Raw genomic sequence first — 21,774 nt, forward strand, 5'->3', positions numbered from 1 at the left:
CTGAGAAACCGGATCCTGTGACTTGTTTAGAGCTGTTGAGTTCTTTTAATTCAGAAATCCTGGAAGACTAACAGTTTATCTAATTTTGGCTCTGGAATCCACCATAAAAAATACAAAATAACACACAGATGTGGTTGGAGGGAGTTTGCTTAAATTTAATTAAACTGTAAAATTACACCAATTTTATACATGGGCCCCAATGAAATTAGACAACTTCCAATAAAATAAAGAAAAATTACAAATGACTGAAATCTGTAAAACTATGGATATTACAAAGAATGAGTTTTGCCATTTTTGATGTCTTGCCCAACCTCCTTCGATTGTTTGTTCGTGGGTTTTTCTACCTAATTTGGTTGGTTTGGCATTGTCATTGCATAACTTTCCACTTTACCTTTGTCCAAACACATTTGGGTTGCTCTTGCATTAACGTTTAATTCACTGTTTTAAGCTTTGCTGCGTTTGGCTGAAGACAGTAAAGCTCTGTACGATTCAGAATTCATCTTGCTGCTTCTGTGTTTTGTCACATCATCAATAAACAGTCGTGAAACCAGTTCCAGTGGAAGCATGCATGTCCATACATTACACTGCCTCCGTTGTGTTTGGATTATGTAGTATGCTTCGATTCATATTCTGTCCCACGCCTCGTCCATCCTGTTTTGTTTTGTTTCTCCCTCCCATCATTCTGTTACAGGCTGCTGTTGTAACTGTCCAACAGTGCTGTTCCTCAGTATGATTTGGGTCAGTTGTCCATCCACAGTTCACAAGAATCACTACTTCTCCTACAGTGCTAGTTAGTTTTTACTTGTGCACAGCTGTCACCCAGTGGGTCTTTAACCTGTTCTCATGATCATATTCATAATGGATTGTGAGCCAGATTAGGCGCTACTTTGATGTTCTTGTTGTAGATGGTTTTGGTCAAGTCTGTATGTTCTTTCATGGGCTCTTTATGGTAGACAGGGACCATTCCTTTGACAGGATAGGTGGTGTTTGTCTTTACCATGGAAAGGATCCTGTGATCATCCCACTCTATTTTTATTCTGTTTACAAAGCATTTTCACTAGTGCGTTTTGTGTTGTTGTTGTTGTTTTTGTTTTTTTGCTGTCAAAGAGTGGCCTGTTTAATTTGCATTGAGGGCTCATTTGAACATATAGAATTTGAAAGCTGCCGTTTCCAGCAGCAGCTTCCAGAAGTGCTATACTTGAACGTGTTGCCTTTACCTGCTTGATTTATGACAAAATGACAGGATTAGACAGGTACATTCTGGGTAGGATCTCATAAATTGCCGACAACAAGAAAAAGCAAATTCCTTCCGTCCATAATGGAACCTGGGGGACTGAACACACTGTTCTTGCAACCTGAACTAGATATATCGCCATTCAAAGTTAAATAAGACACTTCTGAGGATCATCCTTATGTAGGGCCTGCTTTAAACAGTGTTTCTTTGCTGACTCGTGGCTAATGGAGTGATCTCAAAGACTTCTCTTGGCCTTACATTTAGTATTTAGCCATATTTTCCATTTTAAATGCAATATTTTGAAACTTTTAATATTTTTCCCTATGCTGCCAAACCCTATTGGCTGTTAAAAACATCCCAGTGCATTTCAGCATTTGGTAGGCCTTTTGGGTTATCTCAAATATTATTCCTCATTCAAACTGAAGCTTTAATGTGAAGCAGAGTGGTGCTTATAGGCTGTATGAACTGCTAACTGGTTTGCCAGTTGACTGGTGATATCCTGCATATATGCTGCTTGTGTTGTTCTGTTCCAGCATGTGCTCGCACACTTTGTCTGGGGCATTGGGGTGTTAATGGATTACTGAAAGGTGTTGACTCAGGTGTGTGTGTGTGTGTGTGTGTGTGTGTGTGTGTGTGTGTGTGTGAGAGAGAGGGTGGTACAGTGCTCAAAGTGTGCTGGGATCTAGTTCAGTCTCCAGTTCCCGTTTGTCTCTCATGCTCCCTCTGCCACTCTGCTGTGATCTGTCTCCTGTTCTCTCAGTCTTGCTTCAGCCTGTCCTCTTTTTCTTCCTCACCCCTGCGCGTTAGTTGGCAGCATTTACCGTTCACCGCCTTTCTCTCTTTGCGATGTCTTCTTTTTGCATTGCTTAACAGTCACTTACCCTCAACATGGATATCGGAGGACTCACAACCGTGGTAGCAAATTCTGCTTACATCAATGCTCGTGGAAGCATCGATGGCTCTAATGCAGCAGCAGCTCGGGATAAAAAGTACCACTCTCGCCTCAAATTGCCCCACATCACTGTGTGCGAGGGTCTGAAGGACACCCTAGATTTATCCTTTGACTCAGTCTGTGTTGAACAGCCAATTGGCAAACGTCTCTTTAGGGAATTCTTGGACGCAAACAAAGAGTATCACGGGGCATGTCGCTTGTGGAAAGACATCGAGGACTATGACCTGGCAGAGGACTCTGAAAGGGCAAAAAAAGCTTCGAAGTTAGTTCAGCGTTACATGGACCCCTCTGCCAAACACTTCTGCCCGTTCCTCAGTGAGGACATCATAACGAAGGTGAAAGAATCCCTCGAGGCTGTAGGTGATGATTTGTTCTCTGCAGCGCTGGCCAAGACTTTGGACTATCTGCGCGAGGCCCCCTACACTTTCTTCCTGGAGAGCATGTACCTGAAGAGGTTCCTGCAGTGGAAATGGCTGGAGATGCAGCCCATGGATGAAGACTGGTTCCTCGATTTCCGTGTGCTGGGGAAAGGTGGGTTTGGAGAGGTGTCTGCCTGTCAGATGAAAGCCACGGGAAAACTGTACGCCTGTAAGAAACTCAACAAGAAGAGGCTGAAGAAGAGGAAAGGCTACGAGGTGAGAGAATTAATGTCATTTGCTCGATGCTCATTTACTGAACATGCCTTTGGCTTTTTGCCTCCCCCAGTGGTGGAAGAAAACCATTTTAAATGAGGGCAAAATCACAGCATCGAAATACTTTGTGAGAAAACATTTATCAACAACGTAGAAGATCTCATCAGGCAGAGTATTTCCTCTAACAGGATTATAATTATTCATACATTTATATAATAACATGGCTTTCATAATGCAGCTCCTATCTGGGGATATTTGAACTACTACCCGAGTAACTGCCACGACTAACACAACACACTGACATAATCATGCATAATTCATCTGTTCATTCTTTTTTTGTATTATCTGAAGTAAAAGTTACTGCAAACTACTAGTAAACAAGGTAAAACGAACAAAACATACTTCAGACCCTAATGAGCTTTTGCAGATTTATAATATCTGTTTCAGCTGGATGGTAATAAATATATTTAAAAATGAAATGGCTTTCTCTCCATGTAATGAGATGTGGAAATTGGAAGCTCTAAGGGAGAAATTTTATAACAACCTAAAAGTAGAATTAGTTTTGACCGTATCAGTTATTTATTTTATCACTGTGTAATGAGTGGCATCCTTTGGATTTATACTTTGGAGTAAGTGCCTTCCACTGAGCAGGGCTGCAATGGTGCTAATCATCTTTGTCCCTGCCTCTGTCTCATTTGGCTTTAGCCTGCAGTATTAAACACTGAGACAGGGATAGAGTGATTACTGGGAGCTTTATGGAAAAGCTCTTCTGAAGGGAACTCCTTGGCGCTGTTGCATTTTGCCCTTGACTTGTCCGAGGTCATTCTCTGAAGTGTATACCTGAACCTCTCCTCCAAATGGCACACACAATGAGACAAACATTACAGTTTGGTTCAACCTGAGCAACGAAACATCCATTTAGTTTCACATTGTTATTCTTAATTTAAAAGATGGCATGTGAGCATTTTTCAAAGTTGTCTTTCCTATTTGTTTCCTGTAGGGGGCGTTGGTGGAGAAATGTATTCTTGAGAAGGTTCACAGTCGCTTCATTGTGTCGCTGGCATACGCCTTTCAGACAAAGGAGGAGCTTTGTCTGGTCATGACCATCATGAATGGAGGAGATCTCAAGTAACTTTGTTTTGAAGCATGAACATCTGGCTGTAGCACACACCCCTTAACCCTTATTAGCATGTTGTTGCTTTAGTTGCAGCCTAAACTTCTATAATCTTTAAGTATCTCCTTTGCCAGCGAAGCAAAGGTTATTACAGAGATGTTGAAGTCCGCTGTAATGTGCTGGAAATGACATTCACCCAGATGTGTCAGTGTTCATCTGCAGACTTAGTGTAACAAGTGCAGAGTCAGATTATGCACAATTTCAGCTAAAATATAAAGTATTTGCCTTTTTAGCTCAGATTACTTAGAAAGCAAGACAATAGATTTTTTTTTCTTATTTAAAGCAAACATCCTTTAATCCTAGAAAATCAAATTTTAATGCTTACAGTCTGCACACGTAGAACCAGCAGCGTATGGGCATGCTTAAGATGTAAAACACTGCAAATGTGTGCATATTGAAGGCCTTTAATAATTAGCCTTGGCTTATCTGTTCCCTGTAGGTACCATGTTTACCTGGTGGATGAAAACAACCCAGGGTTTGATGAGCCTCGAGCCTGTTTTTACATTGCCCAGATCATCCAGGGCTTGGAGCACCTCCACCAGAAAAGAATCATCTACCGAGATCTCAAACCAGAAAATGTGCTGCTTGATAATGACGGTAATACATTATAATCACATTTTTGGAGAATAATATGATTATGAGCTAATAATATATGTTTTTTTAAATCACAACAGGGAATGTACGTATATCTGACTTGGGTCTTGCTGTGCAACTAAAAGAAGGCAAAACCATGACAAAAGGCTATGCTGGGACTCCAGGTGGGTCTCATCTGCACCCACTGAGAAATCTGTATGCAGGTTCACGTTTAAGGGTAATCTTGCAGGTTTAATTTTTAATTGTAGCTCATCTTGTCGTTGTTTTTATTTTTATTTTTTGCAGGTTACATGGCACCAGAGATGCTAAAGGGAGAAAAGTACGACTCCTCCGTTGACTACTTCACTCTTGGAGTGACTTTATATGAGTTCGTGGCTGCTAAGAATCCGTTCAGAAACAGAGGAGAGAAGGTGAGAGTCTAAACTGCAGGTGGTACTTTCTGTGCAAAGAAAGCAGACAGAGGAAAGAAGAGGTTTAGAAGCTGTTGATCTTCTTCTCAGGTGGAACGTGAGGAGATGAAAGAGCGTATGCTAACTCGGGTGGTGACCTACACTGACAGCTTTAGTGAGCACGCAAAGTCGTTGTGTGATGGGCTGCTGGCCAAGGAGGTGGATCAGAGGATGGGTTTTAAGAATGGATGCTGTGACGAAATCAGAGCACATCCATTTTTCAGCGGCATTAACTGGAGGAAACTGAACGCAGGTAACCTTTCGATATTTGCTCAAGATCTTTTTGATTTAGGAAAAAGTTTGAAGCCACTAACCATTTAATGTGGTTCTTAATTCAAATTTGTCACTTTATTTCAGGAATTCTACCTCCTCCTTTTGTCCCTGACCCCAAAGTGGTGTATGCTAAAAGTCTGGATGACGTCGGGGCATTCTCCTCTGTGAAGGGGGTGGCATTGGAAGATCCTGATAAGAACTTTTTTGACGAGTTCTCCACGGGCAACATCTCCATTCCTTGGCAAGAGGAGATGATCGAGATGGGAATTTACGGAGAGCTCAACGTTTGGGGCCCTGAAGGCACCATCCCCAACGATCTCCGCAGGGAGTCCATACTAGAGCAGCCAAAGTCATCGACGTGTTGCTTATCTTAGAGTCACTAACACGCGTGAACTGCACAGACTTTCGTTTCTTTAGAGCATGCGGCATGAAGACACCATGAGAGACACCAGTCGGTTCTGAACTTTGTGATCGCACACTGAAAAAGTTTATGTCGACATGGGAACAGCAAGAATAGACTGGAGGTGGACTTCCAGCCTGAAATGAACTTGATCATAGATTTAGGTGTTGAAAAATTCCAAATTGCTGACATCTGTCATCTATTGTCCCTTCAGTCTTCTGCCCCTCATCTCCTTTCACCATCAACCTGCTCACTTACTTCTCTTTATATGTATATGTGATGAATTATTGTAAAGCTTTTAGATTTAAAATGCATTAAAAAAAAATCCCATTTTGGAGCCAGGGTTTAGTGATGTGTTATCTTTGGTGCTAAGTGACAGTTACATGTTGACCATGTAAGAGCTGCGTATCTGCTCCTGTAGGGTTCATGCCACTTAATAGAAGGTGTCTTTTTTTCTTAGTGTTTAATACATACTAAATGCTAACACATCAGAGATGCAAAGTCTCGTGCCTGTGGAACTCTTTTTCTTAAGGGGTTTATTTCACGGGTTTTGATGACTTTCGATGGTTTTATGACTATTCCAGCGCAGAGTCACTTTGATAAGTTTATGTAGTCTAGATAGTGTGAGACAAATATGAGTATAGGATGAATGTTTACGGTAAAATTATTTATTTTCAAGAACTGTCGGACTGAAGTTGAAATATCAAATATTTGGGACAAAACACCCCAAATCTGGCAAATAAAATAGCTTATTGAAACTTGAGTCAGGAACTTCATTTCTGCTTAATGATGGTTATAGCACTGTCCAGGAATGTAAGCACAGATCAGAACCAGGCGTGGAATATTTCATAACCTTTGACATCACTGGAAGCTCCCACTCCTAAAGCCTCCTTGTCACTCCTTTGCCATGGCTTTATAAATCCTGATCTCCTGCTGCGGCAGCTCGGTCAGCAACGTGGTGTTAAAATGGCTCTTAAAGCACTCTGTGAACCTCAGGTCTGACTGGAACCGGATCTTGTTGGCCCACAGCAGCGTTGTTTGACTTCCTGGTGGGCAAAAGTGACGCATAGTTTTCAACAGTTCTTCAAGGCAGTCGTGGTGATAGACCACATCAGCTGCGAGCACGAAGTCGTAGTGGTATGATGCATAGGGGAAGTCTCGATCCAGGTCCTGACCCCAGGAGAGAGCAACCACTTGAGGGGTGTAGCGGCAGCGGCCCCTGGTGTTTCGCAGCAGGTTGAAGGTCAGGTTAGATAATATGTCTGGCAGATCTGTTGCTGTCACCCAAGCACCTGGCAAAAAGTGGGTTGAAACGCAAAACAACAGAGACATCAAAACATAATTATTTTTTTAAATTTTGTAATTATTGTGCATTTTGTTATGGAAGCTTGTTTCCCCCTCTAAAAAAAAGAAAACTATTCCTAACTGGCAGTCAAAACTTCAAGTTATTTTCTCAATTTGGTAAATATATTTTTTTAAATAAAAGCAACAATTCTTAACTTGTGGATAACAAAAAACTAAACTAAATATAAACTTACAGGCTGCTTTGAGTTTTTCACTAATTATAGTTTCTGCTGAACCAGTAGCAAAATGATTTACTCTAATTGTAAGGAATTTTGGTGAGCAAGCTGAAGTTGCATCGTTTTTGTTTTATTTATTTATTTTTTCCAAGTTTTTTACTTTAAATTCAATCATTTTATTTTATTGGGAATAAATGAAACCTTTGTTTCCACTCTGGGCTTAATGGAGAGGCTTATGGATAACAGCATCAATCCAGTGATCGCTGTATCCATAATATATCTAAGTTACAACCCCTCTGTTGTATGCAGTACAGGAGAACTATGTGGGAGGATGGTCGTTGTGCTTTAACAATGAATTCCAGTGTTTTTAGTTGCGTCATGACTTTTCCCGCGAGTTCCATCACCAAGCTGAAATGTAACTTTTGCATAAAAGCAGAAATATGAAATATTCAGTGCACACATTATGCGCGAGTGGGAATTAACCCTTTATGGATTTTTCTTTGTCTTAAAGCCAAGAATATCACCACTTAACTAAGTCCTAAGCAGAGATGGGCAGTAACGCGTAACTTGTAAATAATTACTTTTGAAAATAAGTAATCAGTAAAGTAACGGGATTACTTTTTGGGGGGAAGTAATCAGTAATTAGTTACGATTACTTTTTTTTAAGTAACTTGACCAACACTGGTCCTAAGTAACAAATATAAACTAGTGTATTGCCAGTTTATTAGGATGCATCATTTATTCTTAAATGAATGTGTTCCCAACATCAAATCTAAAAGATTAAAGGTAAAGTTTCATACATGCAGCACATGCACAACTGCATTATCAAAATGCACTTACCAAGCAGACTTGCTACAATAGAAGCTAAGCCAGTCCCAGCTCCAATCTCAAGTACTGCTTTGTCCATCAGGTTCACTTGTTGCTGGTTGTTCTCCAAGAACTGGCACAAAGCTATTGCCTACAAAAATAAAATTCTTGTCACATTTGCAACACATTTTCAAAACGAGCCAATGCCCACGGCAGCCCCTTACCCCAGGCCAGATCAGAGCACCGTACGTATCCATGGACTCTCGGATGCTGATGTCATGACCGGCAAAATGAAAAGACTCGTTTCCCCGAGCGTAATAAACACTCGGCTCCCAGAGGTTCCTCCTGCTCAGAGCCTCTTTTGCCATCACCCTCTGGTCTGTCAGTACTGCATGAGCAGAGCGTGACATGAAGAGACAGGTTATACTAACAAATTAGCAAAGTTCAGTTAAAAAAAAAAACGAATTATACTTGCCTGACATGCAAAAACTAGACTTGTACATAAGAGATACAGTTTGAATATACCTTTAATAGCAGTTCCCTCCTCCTCCACCTCCTTATCATCTTCCCTTTTCTTTCCAGGAGGCTTTTGTCTTACTGGCTGGCTGAGTGCAGATGATCTCTCCATAAGCATCTTAAATTAAAGTTCCCATCATGGGTCAAGAAAAAGAAGAAAAAGAAAAAAACCCAAAACAAAATTATTATTATTATTATTATTTTTTAAAAAAGGCCCCTTTATGTAACGATTGTTCATTTGAATCTCAGTAAAAGTTGGAATGGATTCAGAGTGGACTGGATTTAGTCCGCTAGTCTCTTTGGCTGCCACTGGACTGCGAACTGGAGCCCAGAAACACAGCTGGTTAAATCCTGAGGTCAACAAGCCACAGTCATGGATACAGAGCACACTGTGTTTACCTCAGATGAAAAGCACACTCAGATAAATTCCAGTGCAAAGACTAAAGTTACATTTATACAATTTTATAAAATAATTAGCGTCATTTTAAGAATTTTCAAACGAAATATATTCTTAATAAAATAGAAATAGTTTGCAAGAAGATGTGAAACCTACCAGTAGGAAGTATGCCCCGTGTGTTTTCTTGTTGTGTGTCTGCACTTGCCTCTGTGTGCTCTGAGTTTATACACAGAGCATCGTCTGTGACACACCCCTGAGTAAAGCTGGGGTCTGCTAACATAGTTTCCCCCTCCCAGTAGACTTTATTATATACGCTTTTATAGAATTGCATCCTGTTATCCTGTTTCAGCACTAAGATTTACTGCAGTGAGCTACTTGTTTATTCTCTCCTGTCATCATTAATGCATCACACATCTGTCTTTAGGTAGGTTACAGGTAAAGCTATGGGGACATGTAAATATTTGAAAACAAAATGTTTTCACAGTGAGCCCAATTTGCATATTCATATCAATCATGACAGGGCTCTCAGCCAAACTGTATGAGGCTTTGCAGAGTGGGTGCAACCTGGCATGTCCAAAGATTAGGTTAATTTCTAATGTGCTCAAAGTATAGATCCAGTCTCAGTGTCCAGTCTTAACATTACTTATATGGTTAGCAGTAGTGAGTGAGTTCGTGAGCTCAAAATAGTCGAGCACTTAGTGACAAACGCTACATGTCAGTTTGTGAAATTTCTTCCTAACACTCCTCTGGCATTAACGTCACCACAAACTTGGTGAGCTGGAAACTTCAGGTGCATTCAAGCCTTAAATCACCACCAATGTATAGCATGCAGCCTGTGGACTCTGGAGCAGTGGAAACATGCTCTGTGGACTGTCAGATCCTCTGTCTAGAAGTTCAGTGGATCAGTCTTGGTTTAATGAATCCCAGATGAACTAAACTGTGGTTTTGTGGAGGAGGGATAAGGCTATGGGGCTGTTTTTCTAATTAATCACTAATCTTACAGGACTATCCAGAATATATATACTGTATATTGCAAAATAAAGAACCAAAAGTTGTCAGTGGGGGGGATGATGTTAATGTTTCAGCTTATCAGAGCATTTCGGACAATTCTCAGTTTGGGAAATCCCCTTCAAAAAGCAAGGCATGGTTGGAGGAGCCTGGTGTGAAAGAACTTGACTGGCCCACGAAGAGCTCTGACCTCAGTCCCATCAAACACTTTCGGGATGAGCAGAGAGAGCCAGGTCCTCTCGTCCAGCACAGGTATCTAACCTCACCAATAATTTTCTGGATGAATGGCAAAAATTGTCACAGAAACACTGGTAACACTGGTAACTGGACTTCTTTAGGACATTTCACCTCTCATGGATTGTCTTCTGTTTTCAAGCTCTTAAGACCACCATGATCTAGATGACTGAAAACCTGCTGAAAAGGGGGGGACCAACCAACTGCATTTGGCAGATTAAGTTTTTGTCAATCGCATCATTTTGCTCTCTTTTACAGTAACTTTATTGTTGAGAAGCCCGGTTTCTTCTTTCCGTTGCTTCTCCATCAGTCAGTCAGTGTGTAAACACTCACTAGTCATCTTTTGGTTCCTACTACACACCTGTGAAGTTTTGTAAATGCACAGTCGGGACTCAGATGGATTCTGTACACAAATGACAGACAGTTAATCACTTGCTCAAGAACTTAGAGCCTCCTTTACTCTGTGGGTCAGAGCAGAGACTCACAGAATGGAGACAGAAACAGCTAGCCCGATGCGTTGATGATAATATGCAGAATAAGCTGCAAGATTCGTTGCTTGAGAAAAAGTAAGAATACAATGTGATTTGGTCTAGGCCATACTTACAAAGCAGTAGAAGTGTCTTGCTTTGCAGATTAGATTAAAAACTTAAAGTATGGATGATTTCTCATTTCAAATATTCACAAGTTTGATTGTCTTTTGTCTTCCACTTGCCTATTGATCAATTAACCACCGCTTCCTGTACCAGAGCCAAGGTGAAAGGTAACCCCCCCCCCCCCCCCCCCCTCCCAAAAACGAACAAGTTAAATTTCACAAAAACTAATTTAAGTGGTGGAGCAAATAAGAACCCGTTCATTTTGGTGCTGCTTCGATTTGTTTGCTTAACACTGCAAGGATGGAGGGCTGTGCTTTCTGAGTGGCCTTTTACTTTATGTATGTTTTCTCCATCCATCCTGTTTGGATGTCTTTCACAGCTACACAGGGCGAGAGGCAGGGCGCACCTTGGACAGGTCACCAAGCTGATGCAGGGCTAACACAGAGAGACAGACAGCCATTCACACTCACACCTATGGGCAATCTAGATTCACCACTTAACCTAATCCTACTAACTGCATGTCTTTGGACTGTAGGAGGAAGCCGGAGTACCCGGACAAAACATACAAACTCCATGCAGAAGCCCACAGCCAGTGGGCACAACAGTGCTAACAACGTTGCCACCGTGCTACCTCCTTTACATTTTCTCAGCATTTTAAAATAACGGAATTCTGATAAAAAATATAAAGTGGATCCATTACATCAAGGTCCATTACTATTCGGAGGTAAATCAGATTTGAGTACAAAAATGTAACATGCTGACTTACTTTCATTTATTCTAATGGTATACACTTTATTAACTTTATCAAACCACTGGTTTACTCACAAAAGGTTCTCAAAATTGAAAGCCTTCAAAAATGAAAATACATTGTAAAATACTGCTTTAGTTTTGTGGATATATATTCATATATTTTGCTAAAATCTAGTGATGTTATCTGGCAGTTTAGAAATGTCATTCAGAGCAAAACAAACAGGATGCTTAATTCTGTAATTTGTTTATGTGGAACTGACATGATGAACACCGATGAATTTAGTACACAGATTAGTGCTGGTATGCATCATCTCTATAAAAGGGAGTGCTGTAAACACTGCTCAGAGTCTGTTTTTGTCGTAGCGGTGGAGTCCAGGCTGACCATGGATACAGGGGTATTCACTCACTGTACCAAGTAGCTGTAAGCCGGGCTGTAGAGCTTTAGGTGGGAGGATTCACAGCCTTGCATGAGTGTACACTCAGAGCGGCCAGGAAACAGCTGGTTGTGCCGCATGAGGTTAGAAAATGACTTGAACTGACAGACGGTAACAACCAACACTCAGTCACTGTCATCTAAACAGCAACACAGGTAATGAGTCAAAGTATTTGGAGCTTTCCATCACAGCAGGGCGGCATTATGTCGCCCAACCCACTGGATTTAATTTATTAATCACTACTGATGAAATTCAGTGTGTATAGCTGCCTCCTAATGATGATAAACCATAGCCGATAATGTACTCAGTCTGTTATGAAGCCACACAATGCTTGGCAAATCTTTAGGAGATAGCTCTCTATTAATAGATCGAAGATACACATTCAACTGGGATCTCTTAATTCCAGGGAAAGCCATTTTTCCTGGTGGGGAACAAAAGAGAATTACCAAGGCTCAGCCTTCAAAAGATAGCTCATGCAATGCTGAGCTGAATCTTTTTGAATATTGATAATAGTGTGTGAGTATGGTGGCGGACCGGTCAGCAAATATAAGAGAAGGATAAAGAGCTGCCAGTCATCACCTTAGGGTTGGTAATCCTCACCTCCGCGTCTAAAGGTCAGGAAAAGGTTGTGTAGGCCAGCGGAAAATGAGTCACCATCACACACAGCAGCACGTGAGCTGCAGCGGGCTTACAGTAGCCACGTGTGCAGCGTGATTGTGTGAATACATCACTTAATGGGCGCTAAGCTCCCTGTTATTTTAAAGGGTGTAGTTAAGAATGATACTCACTGTGTCTGGATGCCTCTGTGACAGAAAAACGTAATCAAACGTTTAAGCAGACAGAAATGATGCAGGTATTGAATTTGGAATTTGGAATCTGAATGTGAACAGCTTTTATCCCCCTGAAAGATTCTGGGCACAAGAACAAATCGCTCTCTTAGGGTCTTCATGGGGTGCTGAGGTTGCCATATATGGGGCCTTGGATGTGCTGGAGGTTCATTTAAACCTCATTCTCACTTTGCAATGCTGCCTTGACTGACGGCAGTCAAATAGAGCATCTCGTAACAGTCGATGTTGTGTGACTGTCCTGCATTCAGTCGTGCGTTTGAAAGGTCTGAGTTCTTCAGCTTTGTTGAAAAATTCTTATTCAGTTTTATGGTCATTATCAAGGATGTATTTTTGGATTCTGGATAGGGTTATGCATGTCTCTACATTGCAAGCAGTGGCTTTGGCTTACAGTTGGTCTTCTGCTAATTGGGAGGTTGGTGGTTTAATCCCTCGCTGCTCCAATCTGCATGCCAAAGCATCCGCGGGCAAGATACTGAAACCCCAGTTGCTCCTGATGCATTCACTGTGTGTGAGTGTGTGAATGTTAGATTGTGTGTTTGAATGAGTGTGTGTCAATAGGGGAATGACTCATATTTGAGCACTCAAGTACTGAAGAAAAGCCCCATTTACAGCTTTAACATTTGTGAGATTCATTGCAAGACTGTGGCATTAGTATTAATTCATTTGGCACATAAACTCACAGCTGTCTTGAGTCACATTTTCAGGGATTTTATTAAAGTGTCCAGAGTATACAAAAAGTATTTATTGGTTTCTGCATTTGACAGACAAAAAAGTGTGCGAAATCCCCAAACCTCCACATAAAAACTGCTTTTACTTATCAGGGCTTCTAGTCAAATTTTCAGGTTTTTCTACTTCAAAAACACTTTTTTTCATAGTAATATTGTATTCATTATTAATAATGTAGCAACAAACAGCACAATGTAGATATTTTTATTACGTTTTTTGTGTAAACTTCTTATATAAGTATATGAAATGTGTCTTAGAGAGTTGACTGTGGATTCAGCATTGTGATGGAAAGATTTTGGTCCATACTGAGATGACAGCATCACACAGTTGCTGCAGATTTGTCAGCTGCACATCCATGATGTGAATCTCTCGTTCCGCTGCACGTGAAAACTCCTCTGTTGGACTGACGTGTGGTGACTGTTGAGGCCATTTGAGTACAGTGAACTCATTCTCATATTTAAGAAACCAGTCCGAAATCATTTTACACGTGACGTTGTGTGTTATCCTGTTGGAATCAGCCTGTTATTAGAAGATTTAAGATGGCGGCACGCACAGACGCAGCGGCCCGGAGCTCCTACACTTTTGCACAATAAATACTAAAAAAAAAAAAAAAAAATGAGAAGAGGCATCAAGACTGCCAAGCAGCAGCACAGGAGGCGTATCGAGGCCAGGTTTGAGAACAACACAAACCCAAGGCAGGTCTGGGAGGGCATCAGGGCTATCACGGACTACAAAAGAAGAACACCATCACCCTCAGCCGACAGTTCTACTCTGGCTGAGGATCTAAATCTCTTTTATGCCCGTTTTGACAGGGAGAACACCGACCCTGTCCTGTCCCCTCTCCCCTCAACCGACCCTGCTCCGGTCCTGAGCACTCATGAGCTGAGGCGTGTGTTCCGGAGCATTAACACCAGGAAGGCGGCCGGGCCGGATGGAGTGCTGGGCCGGGTGCTAAAAGACTGTGCTGCGGACCTGGCGGACGTCTTCACCTCTATATATAACACCTCGTTGTCCTGTTCACTGGTACCATCCTGTTTCAAAGCAGCAACCATCGTTCCCATCCCAAAACAGTCAAATGTCACATGTCTGAACGATTTCAGACCTGTGGCACTCACCCCCATTCCCGCCAAATGCCTGGAGAGACTGGTCATTAAACACATCAGAGCTGCTTTTCCACCATCCCTGGACTCGCACCAGTTTGCATACAGGGAGAACCGGTCAACCGAGGATGCGATCGCCACAGTGCTGCACACATTACTGAAGCACTTGGAACACAGGAACACCTATGCACGGCTCCTCTTTGTAGACTACAGCTCGGCTTTTAATACCATCCGGCCATACAAACTCCGTCCCAAACTCCACCAACTGGGACTTAACTCCTCTCTGTGCAACTGGATTGTGGACTTCCTCACTAACCGTAGACAGAGTGTCAGAGTGGGTAAGAACACCTCTTCCACCCTTGTGGTCAACACCGGTGCCCCTCAGGGGTGTGTTCTGAGCCCTCTGCTATACACTCTCTTCACCCATGACTGTATTTCCTCCTGCGCGTCCAATCTCATTGTTAAGTTTGCAGATGACACTACAGTGCTCGGACTTATATCCAACAATGATGAGACAAACTATAGGACAGAGGTGCAACAACTAGAGTCATGGTGCCACGACAATAACTTGGTCTTAAACACCAAAAAGACCAAGGAGATCATTGTAGATTTCCGGAAGAGGGGTCATAACAACCATCTGCCTCTCTTCATTGGCAGTGAGGCGGTGGAGAGGGTGAGCAGTTTTAAATTCTTGGGGGTAACTGTGACCGAGGACCTGTCCTGGGGCAACCATATCACCTCAGTTGTACGGAAGGCCCAACAGCGCCTCTACTACCTGAGGAGACTGCGGAGCGCACACATTCCCAGATCTCTGATGTTGAACTTCTACAACTGTGCCATCAGCAGCGTTCTGACGTATGGATTTCTAGTGTGGTTCCCCAGCTGCACCAAGGCCGATCAGCAAGCACTCCAGCGGGTGGTGAAAGAAGCTGGCAGAATTATTGGAACAAGTCTGCCAGAGATCAGTAATATCTTCCCCACTCGCTGTCTGAGGAGGGTGCACAGTATCCTGCGGGACCAACATCACCCTGCGCGCCACCTTTTCCATCTGCTGCCCTCAGGGAGAAGGTACAGGTCTATACAGGCCAGAACATCCAGACTGGCCAACAGCCTGTATCCACAGGCTGTGAGGCTCCTGAACTCTCTGCCCCCCTCTCACGGACAATAACCATATCCAACTTCTTAATAGCAATGAACTGGTCTGCATTGGTGCATCATATCTTTATTCTCTTCCCCCTCCTGCCCCCCCCCTCTTTCTTAAATAGATAACTATCATATCTGATATCATATCTCACAGTACAATAATATTGAATGGGTTGCATTGTTGTATTTTGTCATGTTTCTCAGGTCTTTGTCTGAATTTCTACGAACATTATTGCTAAGGATTGTCTTATTGCATTGGAGTCACACTGGGTTAAATATGTACACTTGGGTTTTAAGGGGTATTTATTATTTTCTTCTTTTTTTTGGGTTGTATGGAAGCCCCAAACGCAATTTCATTGTTCTTGACAATGACAATAAATAAATAAATACTAAATCAGAAGATGGATACCCTGTGGTCATAAAGGGGTGGACATGGTCAGAAACAAATGTTTAAAAGCCACAGATAAGCTGTGGCCTTTAAATATCCCACACACATTTACACCACCCTCAGCAGCATGAACCATTGATATAAGACAGATGGATCTATGCTTTCATGTTGTTTACATCTGAATGTTGCAGCAAAAAATGGAGACTCATCGGACGAGGCATCACTGTATGAATTGTAGCCTCATTTCCTGTTCTTGGCTGACAGGTGTGACTGTCTGTTGCTTTAGCCCGTCCACTTCAAGGTTCTATCTGTTGTGCTTTAAGAGATGCTCTTCTGTATACACTGGTTCATACACAGGCTTCCAATCAGCTCAAAGCAGTCGGGACATTTTCTTCTCACTTTAGGCATCAACACTGCATTTTACATCAGAGGACTGCAGCTCACTGGATATTTTCTCTTCTTTGGACCATTCTCTGTAAACCTTAGAGATGGGTGCTGAAATCACCTCTCCTCCCTGTTATGATGCTCGGTGTGAACTACAGCAGGCTGTGTTGACCTGGTCTACTTGCTCCCATATGACTGGGTGATATTTTAATTTAACAAACATTTGAACAGATGCACCTAATAAACTGGCAGGTGAGTGCTTATACAATTATGTATACAAATGATAAAGCATAGTAAGAAACAAGAAAAAAAAGCTCTTAAACACATTTAATAATAACACACTGACTATAACACAACACTATACTTTAACTATACTTAAAGTGTGATGGTAATAATGAAAAACTCAAGAATAAAATATCAAATTTCCTTTATTTACACAACAAGCCGTATTATCAAAAACAACATTGTCCATACATTTTGTCTAACTTTATTAAATGTGACTTCTTTATTTATTTATTATATTTCTAAATACCAAATAGGCAATATTGCATTTAAACAAAACGATGGATGGGACTCATTTACAAAAAATTTACTTTCAAATGTGAAATAACCAGAGCGTCCTAACTGAGGTTAATGCAGGTAAATGAAGAGTCCCGTGACTAACAGATGCTGACAGTTCATGGTTTCTAATCATTTACTTTCCAATTTAAGATAAACTGCAAGTAAAGGGGGAAAAAAAGTTCAAACTCAGCACCCAGCATCTGACAAGGATAAGAAAAACACCTCACTGTACATTAACTAATTGTAATAGGAGCAGATGAAAGCCTGGGGTTCCCAGCACGTAAAGTCGTTAAACTTCCCGTTTCCTGAAAAAGACGGACAAACACAGGGTAAGAAATAAAGTAAGTGTGTCTAATAATTTAATGTGAGATCAGTTCAGCTTTATTGAATACATTAATCATATTTATTCAGCAACGTAACTTCTTACTGACTGGTTGAATAATTAATTCAGAGCCATCTTATGAGTTTGGGAAAAGTTCGATTTAACTAACATAACTACACATTTTTGCATAATTTGCAACAACACAGACAGATTATCCTTTTAAATAAATAAATAAAGAAAGAAAGAAAGAAAGAAAGAAAGAAAGAAAGAAAGAAAGAAAGAATGTCCATGTAAGTATAATCAGATAAACACTGTTTTAGGAGCTAGATTGCACCTAGATTGCAGAATTGTTCCGCATAAATTTTCACAAGCACCACCACCACTATTTATGTATTTTGGGCTTCTTTCAGCTTTGTAACACTGGTATCTGTGCGTTAGTGATGCTAAAAAAAATGCTAAAAACAAAAATGAATTAACACAAATGGAGGAAAATGAACTAAAATAAACATCTTGGATTAAACCGACTCATACCCCAAGGCAGAACTTCCAGGCAGTTCTCCTTATTTGCTGTGTTATTGGGCTCCCCTGACAGCCAATCAGCGTAGTCCCATTTGGACCCGTCCAACCAGATGAAGCGACCAGTCTGACATGTAACAAGAGATTAATGAGAGTTAATCAAGAGCAGGAGTTTAACATAATGAGTCTCTAGATACAACACATCAGGGACACGAACAAGGTCTCATAGTGCAGTTAATACAAAGGTAAATCATTATTTTGTGCGCTCAACAAGTTCAAGACCTCCACAGATCCCCAGCTCAAAATACATACGTCTAGAAATCGAAGCCCTCCAATCCATGTGCGCGTATACTTTCCATTTTCCTTCAGTATCATCTTCATCAGCTCAGCGTGGTTGTGATTGCTTGTGATGGAGGCCAGATGGCCACCGGGGAACGTTTGGCAAAAAAGCTAAAAAGGAAACAGTGAAAGATCCACATTAATGTCAGAGTTTATATGGAGTCATTGGTTCTTAAATGGAATTACAGAGGATGCATGAATACCTCAGCATTTGCAGGCGTCTTTGGCCCTTTAAAGAACTGGTAACACTTCTCTCCTAGTACTACACCAGGGCAAGAGCGCCGCCCTGTGGTGAAAATTGAGATTACAACATTTAGTAATTTAGCTGGCCTCAGAATATGCACACATGACTACATTTCTGTCACTCTAATTACTTTCTTTGTGCATATTCAGTATGGGTGTTTTACCTTGCATGGCTTGTTTGAACCTGCTACGATTTTCTTCTTCTGACACCAGACCAGTCGGCTCACCATCATCAGGCTCAATCTGGTCTTCTGTTTCTGGCTCTCCATAGAGCTGCACTTGTGATTTTTCTTCCCCTGCGAGTGGGGATTCCTGTTCTTCAGACCTCGCTGCCATCTTAGCTTCTTCATTTGGAAAATAGTTTTCCATAAGTGACACTGGCTGCTCCATTATGTCCAGCGCTGGCCCTTCTTCCAAGATACTAGGATTTTGAAAAGGCTCTTCCATCATCTCAGGCTCCAGTTCCATCACTGGTTCTTGATCTAAAGCATAGTCCCGCTTCCTCATGAACAACTCCTCTTCTGGCAAAGGTTCAGCTGGGCTATTATCATCTAGAGGCTCTAACTCCATGATTGGCTCATCCACCATTTCATTTTTCGCCTCCTCCTCCTCCTCCTCTGGCTTAGGTTCAATGAGTGACTCTTGACTCTGAAATTCTGCATTTGCAGCCTTTTCTTCTTCTGTCAGTTCTGATTCAAACAGGTTGTCATCATCTAGAGGCTCTAACTCATCCACCATGTCATTGTGACTTTCTTCTTCTGCTTCTTCTACCTTTTCTTCGTACTCTTCTTCTTCTTCTTCCAGACCAGAGTGAGCTTGAAGCTGCATAGGCTCCTGATAATTTTCTTCATCTAACATGTGCTTCTCCTCAGGTTCTAGCTCCATTAGAAGTTGATCTGGCTCAACTTTTACCTCTGACTCCACCTGGAACTCGGGGTCATCTTTGAGCTCTTGGTCACCCTCACCTTCTGGATTAACTCCAGCCATTTGAGCCTCAGCTTCCACAGGAACCTCTGCTTTAGCTTCTTGCTGTGCTTCAGACTTTTCCTCCACCTTAACTTCTGGCTTCACTTTGACTTCTAGTTCCACTACACCTGCTTTCTCCACCTCAGCCTCAGCCTCAGGCTCTGCTTTCACCTCTTGCTCTTCATCTGGCTTTACTTTAACCTCTAGTTCTGCCACATTCTGCTTCAGGTCTTCTTCAGCCACTTTTTCCTGCTGCTCTTTGGAGGGTAGTACGGCCTGTGGTGCAGGATTCTCCACCTGTACATGACCCTGCAGTGGAACCGAGTCTCCCAGCAGAGGGAGCTGGTTTTCTTTAGTTAAAACTGGACTTTTTTCCACACCACGGGGTAGTGCTGGCAATGCCAGAGCCACTGCAAAGAGAAAATATTTGAATAATTACTGAAGAAATCACACAGACATCAAACTTTAATAACAAATGCTATGTCTTTTTTTGGTGGTGATCTACCTTCTAATTGTGGGGGAGCCTGGTAGGCCTGTTCAGTTCAATAGCTAACAATCCTCAACCCAGCTTTGGTTTTGAAACACTATATAAGTGAAGTTGTAAATGTTCTAACCCATTAAAAATAGCAACATAATCATTACTAGCTGTTATATCAATATAACACCTAGAAAGCAGCTCATAATGAGTGAATGAAATGTTTTCATTTGATTGATTACATCTTACAAATGACTTCAAATCTAAATTGATTTCAGCTATTTAGGAGAAAAAGACCGTAAAGAGCACAGATCGGTCACGCTCGAGCAGCCTCTTACCTGCAAGGCTCAGTGAGAGCAGCGCTGGCGTCTTCATCTTCATCTAGATGTCAAAATCTGTAAAACTGTTTCATTGACTGTAGACTGATTGACCATTAATGTTTAGCATCTGGGCTTCAACTGTTGGATTGTGCACTTTGAATCTTTATATATAGTGTTAGTCCCTCCCATTTCATTTAAATTTCCCATAAACTCATAAAGGTGGGTCGTCTCCCTCCCTTATCTTGTCTAAAGTGCTGTTTTTTTTCTTTGTTTCCTTCTGGCGAAGTATAAAGTTCATGTTGTTCAGGGCTGCAGACTTGATTCAGAGGTCTGACCTCCAAACAGATCAGAGTAATAAATGATGTCAGTAAGAGACATGAAATCTGATCACTGTTTTCACGTGCGCTTGTTTTCGACGCCTGACACGTGAGCAAATAAAAACTGAAAACGTAAACTGCTTGTTTATCTGTTGGTTGAACTTTGATAGTTTTGACAACAGATATAAAGAAATATTGGCGGATGCCGGTGTTATCTCTAAGCCTCCTAGTAAACGCGTCTATGTTATAAATGTGAAAATCCTAGAACGTTGAGCATGACGTTGAGTTCAGCATCGCTGAGCTTCAAACTCTTACAAGATTTTTAGTAGCTAAACCAATGTTATCACTTTGAAAATAGATGACTTCCTTCTGGAGTTATCGTATTTACAAATTCAGGCGTCCATGATGCCCACCCACACATCAGGGTGATGACAGTACTTCATCGGCCTTTTACAACTGAGTAGTAAAAGCTGAAGACTGTCTTAAAGAAATACAGTATGAAAGTATATAGTTTCCTAGTAAGGCATGTTGATATTTACCTAACAAACTAACCTTACAAGCTATAACATCAAAAGTTTGTACAGGAATAATTGTCATGTGTCTCCACAATAACCCACCACACAGTCAGATACTGATTATTAATTTATTATTACTATTATCATTTTCTCTCTTGGACAAAATTAGGACCAGTGCTTTTAATTTGCAGTAAAAGCAAATAAAATCAATATTCAGTGCAACGAAATGTAAATATTCTCCATCTAGTTCACATGCAAATATAATATCTTCATCCCTTCACAGTAAAAACTAAAGGTGTTTATCAGATATAGAGCTTGTTTTGATGTTTTTAGGCTTCTCATTCTCTGCACTTCTACCATTAAAGCATACAACAATACAGCAAAAAGCAGTGAACCCCATAATGCACATCTACGGAAAAGGTTCTCACACCCTTACAGTGACTTTCTTTAAGTAGTCAGTCGGGAAAAAAAATGCAAATGAAGGAAAATCTCTGATGGATTTAATGGAAGCAATTACAGTTTATCCAACCGAAACATGTCAGGCACCTATGGATGTGACATCCTGGAGGAGCTGCACTATCTGTGGATCCTGAATGTGCTGCAGGGACCGTCTCATATTACAGCAGTGACAGACAATAACAGAA

General features: G+C 41.4%; 3 protein-coding genes across 3 annotated transcripts; 1 reads left to right on the forward strand and 2 right to left on the reverse strand.

Moving 5' to 3' along the window:
• The first annotated feature begins 1,977 nt into the window (after positions 1–1,977).
• LOC113007780 (rhodopsin kinase GRK1-like) lies at positions 1,978–6,045 on the forward strand. Its single transcript, XM_026144709.2, has 7 exons — positions 1,978–2,821; positions 3,819–3,946; positions 4,432–4,589; positions 4,667–4,750; positions 4,872–4,996; positions 5,087–5,288; positions 5,393–6,045. Exons 1-7 carry the CDS (start codon positions 2,123–2,125, stop codon positions 5,680–5,682), a joined length of 1,686 nt encoding a protein of 561 aa, XP_026000494.1. The 5' UTR covers positions 1,978–2,122; the 3' UTR covers positions 5,683–6,045.
• Positions 6,046–6,360: 315 nt separating this feature from the next.
• On the reverse strand, positions 6,361–8,805 carry mettl21cb (methyltransferase 21C, AARS1 lysine b). Its single transcript, XM_026144713.2, has 4 exons — positions 8,561–8,805; positions 8,260–8,423; positions 8,069–8,186; positions 6,361–7,000 (listed from the first exon to the last, which is right to left on the reverse strand). The coding sequence occupies exons 1-4, from the start codon at positions 8,667–8,669 to the stop codon at positions 6,603–6,605; spliced, it is 789 nt and encodes a 262-aa protein (XP_026000498.2). The 5' UTR covers positions 8,670–8,805; the 3' UTR covers positions 6,361–6,602.
• Positions 8,806–16,966: 8,161 nt separating this feature from the next.
• LOC113008363 (uncharacterized) lies at positions 16,967–20,612 on the reverse strand. Its single transcript, XM_026145724.2, has 6 exons — positions 20,317–20,612; positions 18,702–19,913; positions 18,498–18,580; positions 18,268–18,405; positions 17,971–18,082; positions 16,967–17,422 (listed from the first exon to the last, which is right to left on the reverse strand). Exons 1-6 carry the CDS (start codon positions 20,357–20,359, stop codon positions 17,355–17,357), a joined length of 1,656 nt encoding a protein of 551 aa, XP_026001509.1. The 5' UTR covers positions 20,360–20,612; the 3' UTR covers positions 16,967–17,354.
• Between the last annotated feature and the right edge of the window lie 1,162 nt (positions 20,613–21,774).

The sequence above is a fragment of the Astatotilapia calliptera genome, chromosome 16 (assembly GCF_964374335.1).
Source record: "Astatotilapia calliptera chromosome 16, fAstCal68.1, whole genome shotgun sequence".
In the NCBI taxonomy this organism is placed as follows: domain Eukaryota; kingdom Metazoa; phylum Chordata; class Actinopteri; order Cichliformes; family Cichlidae; genus Astatotilapia; species Astatotilapia calliptera.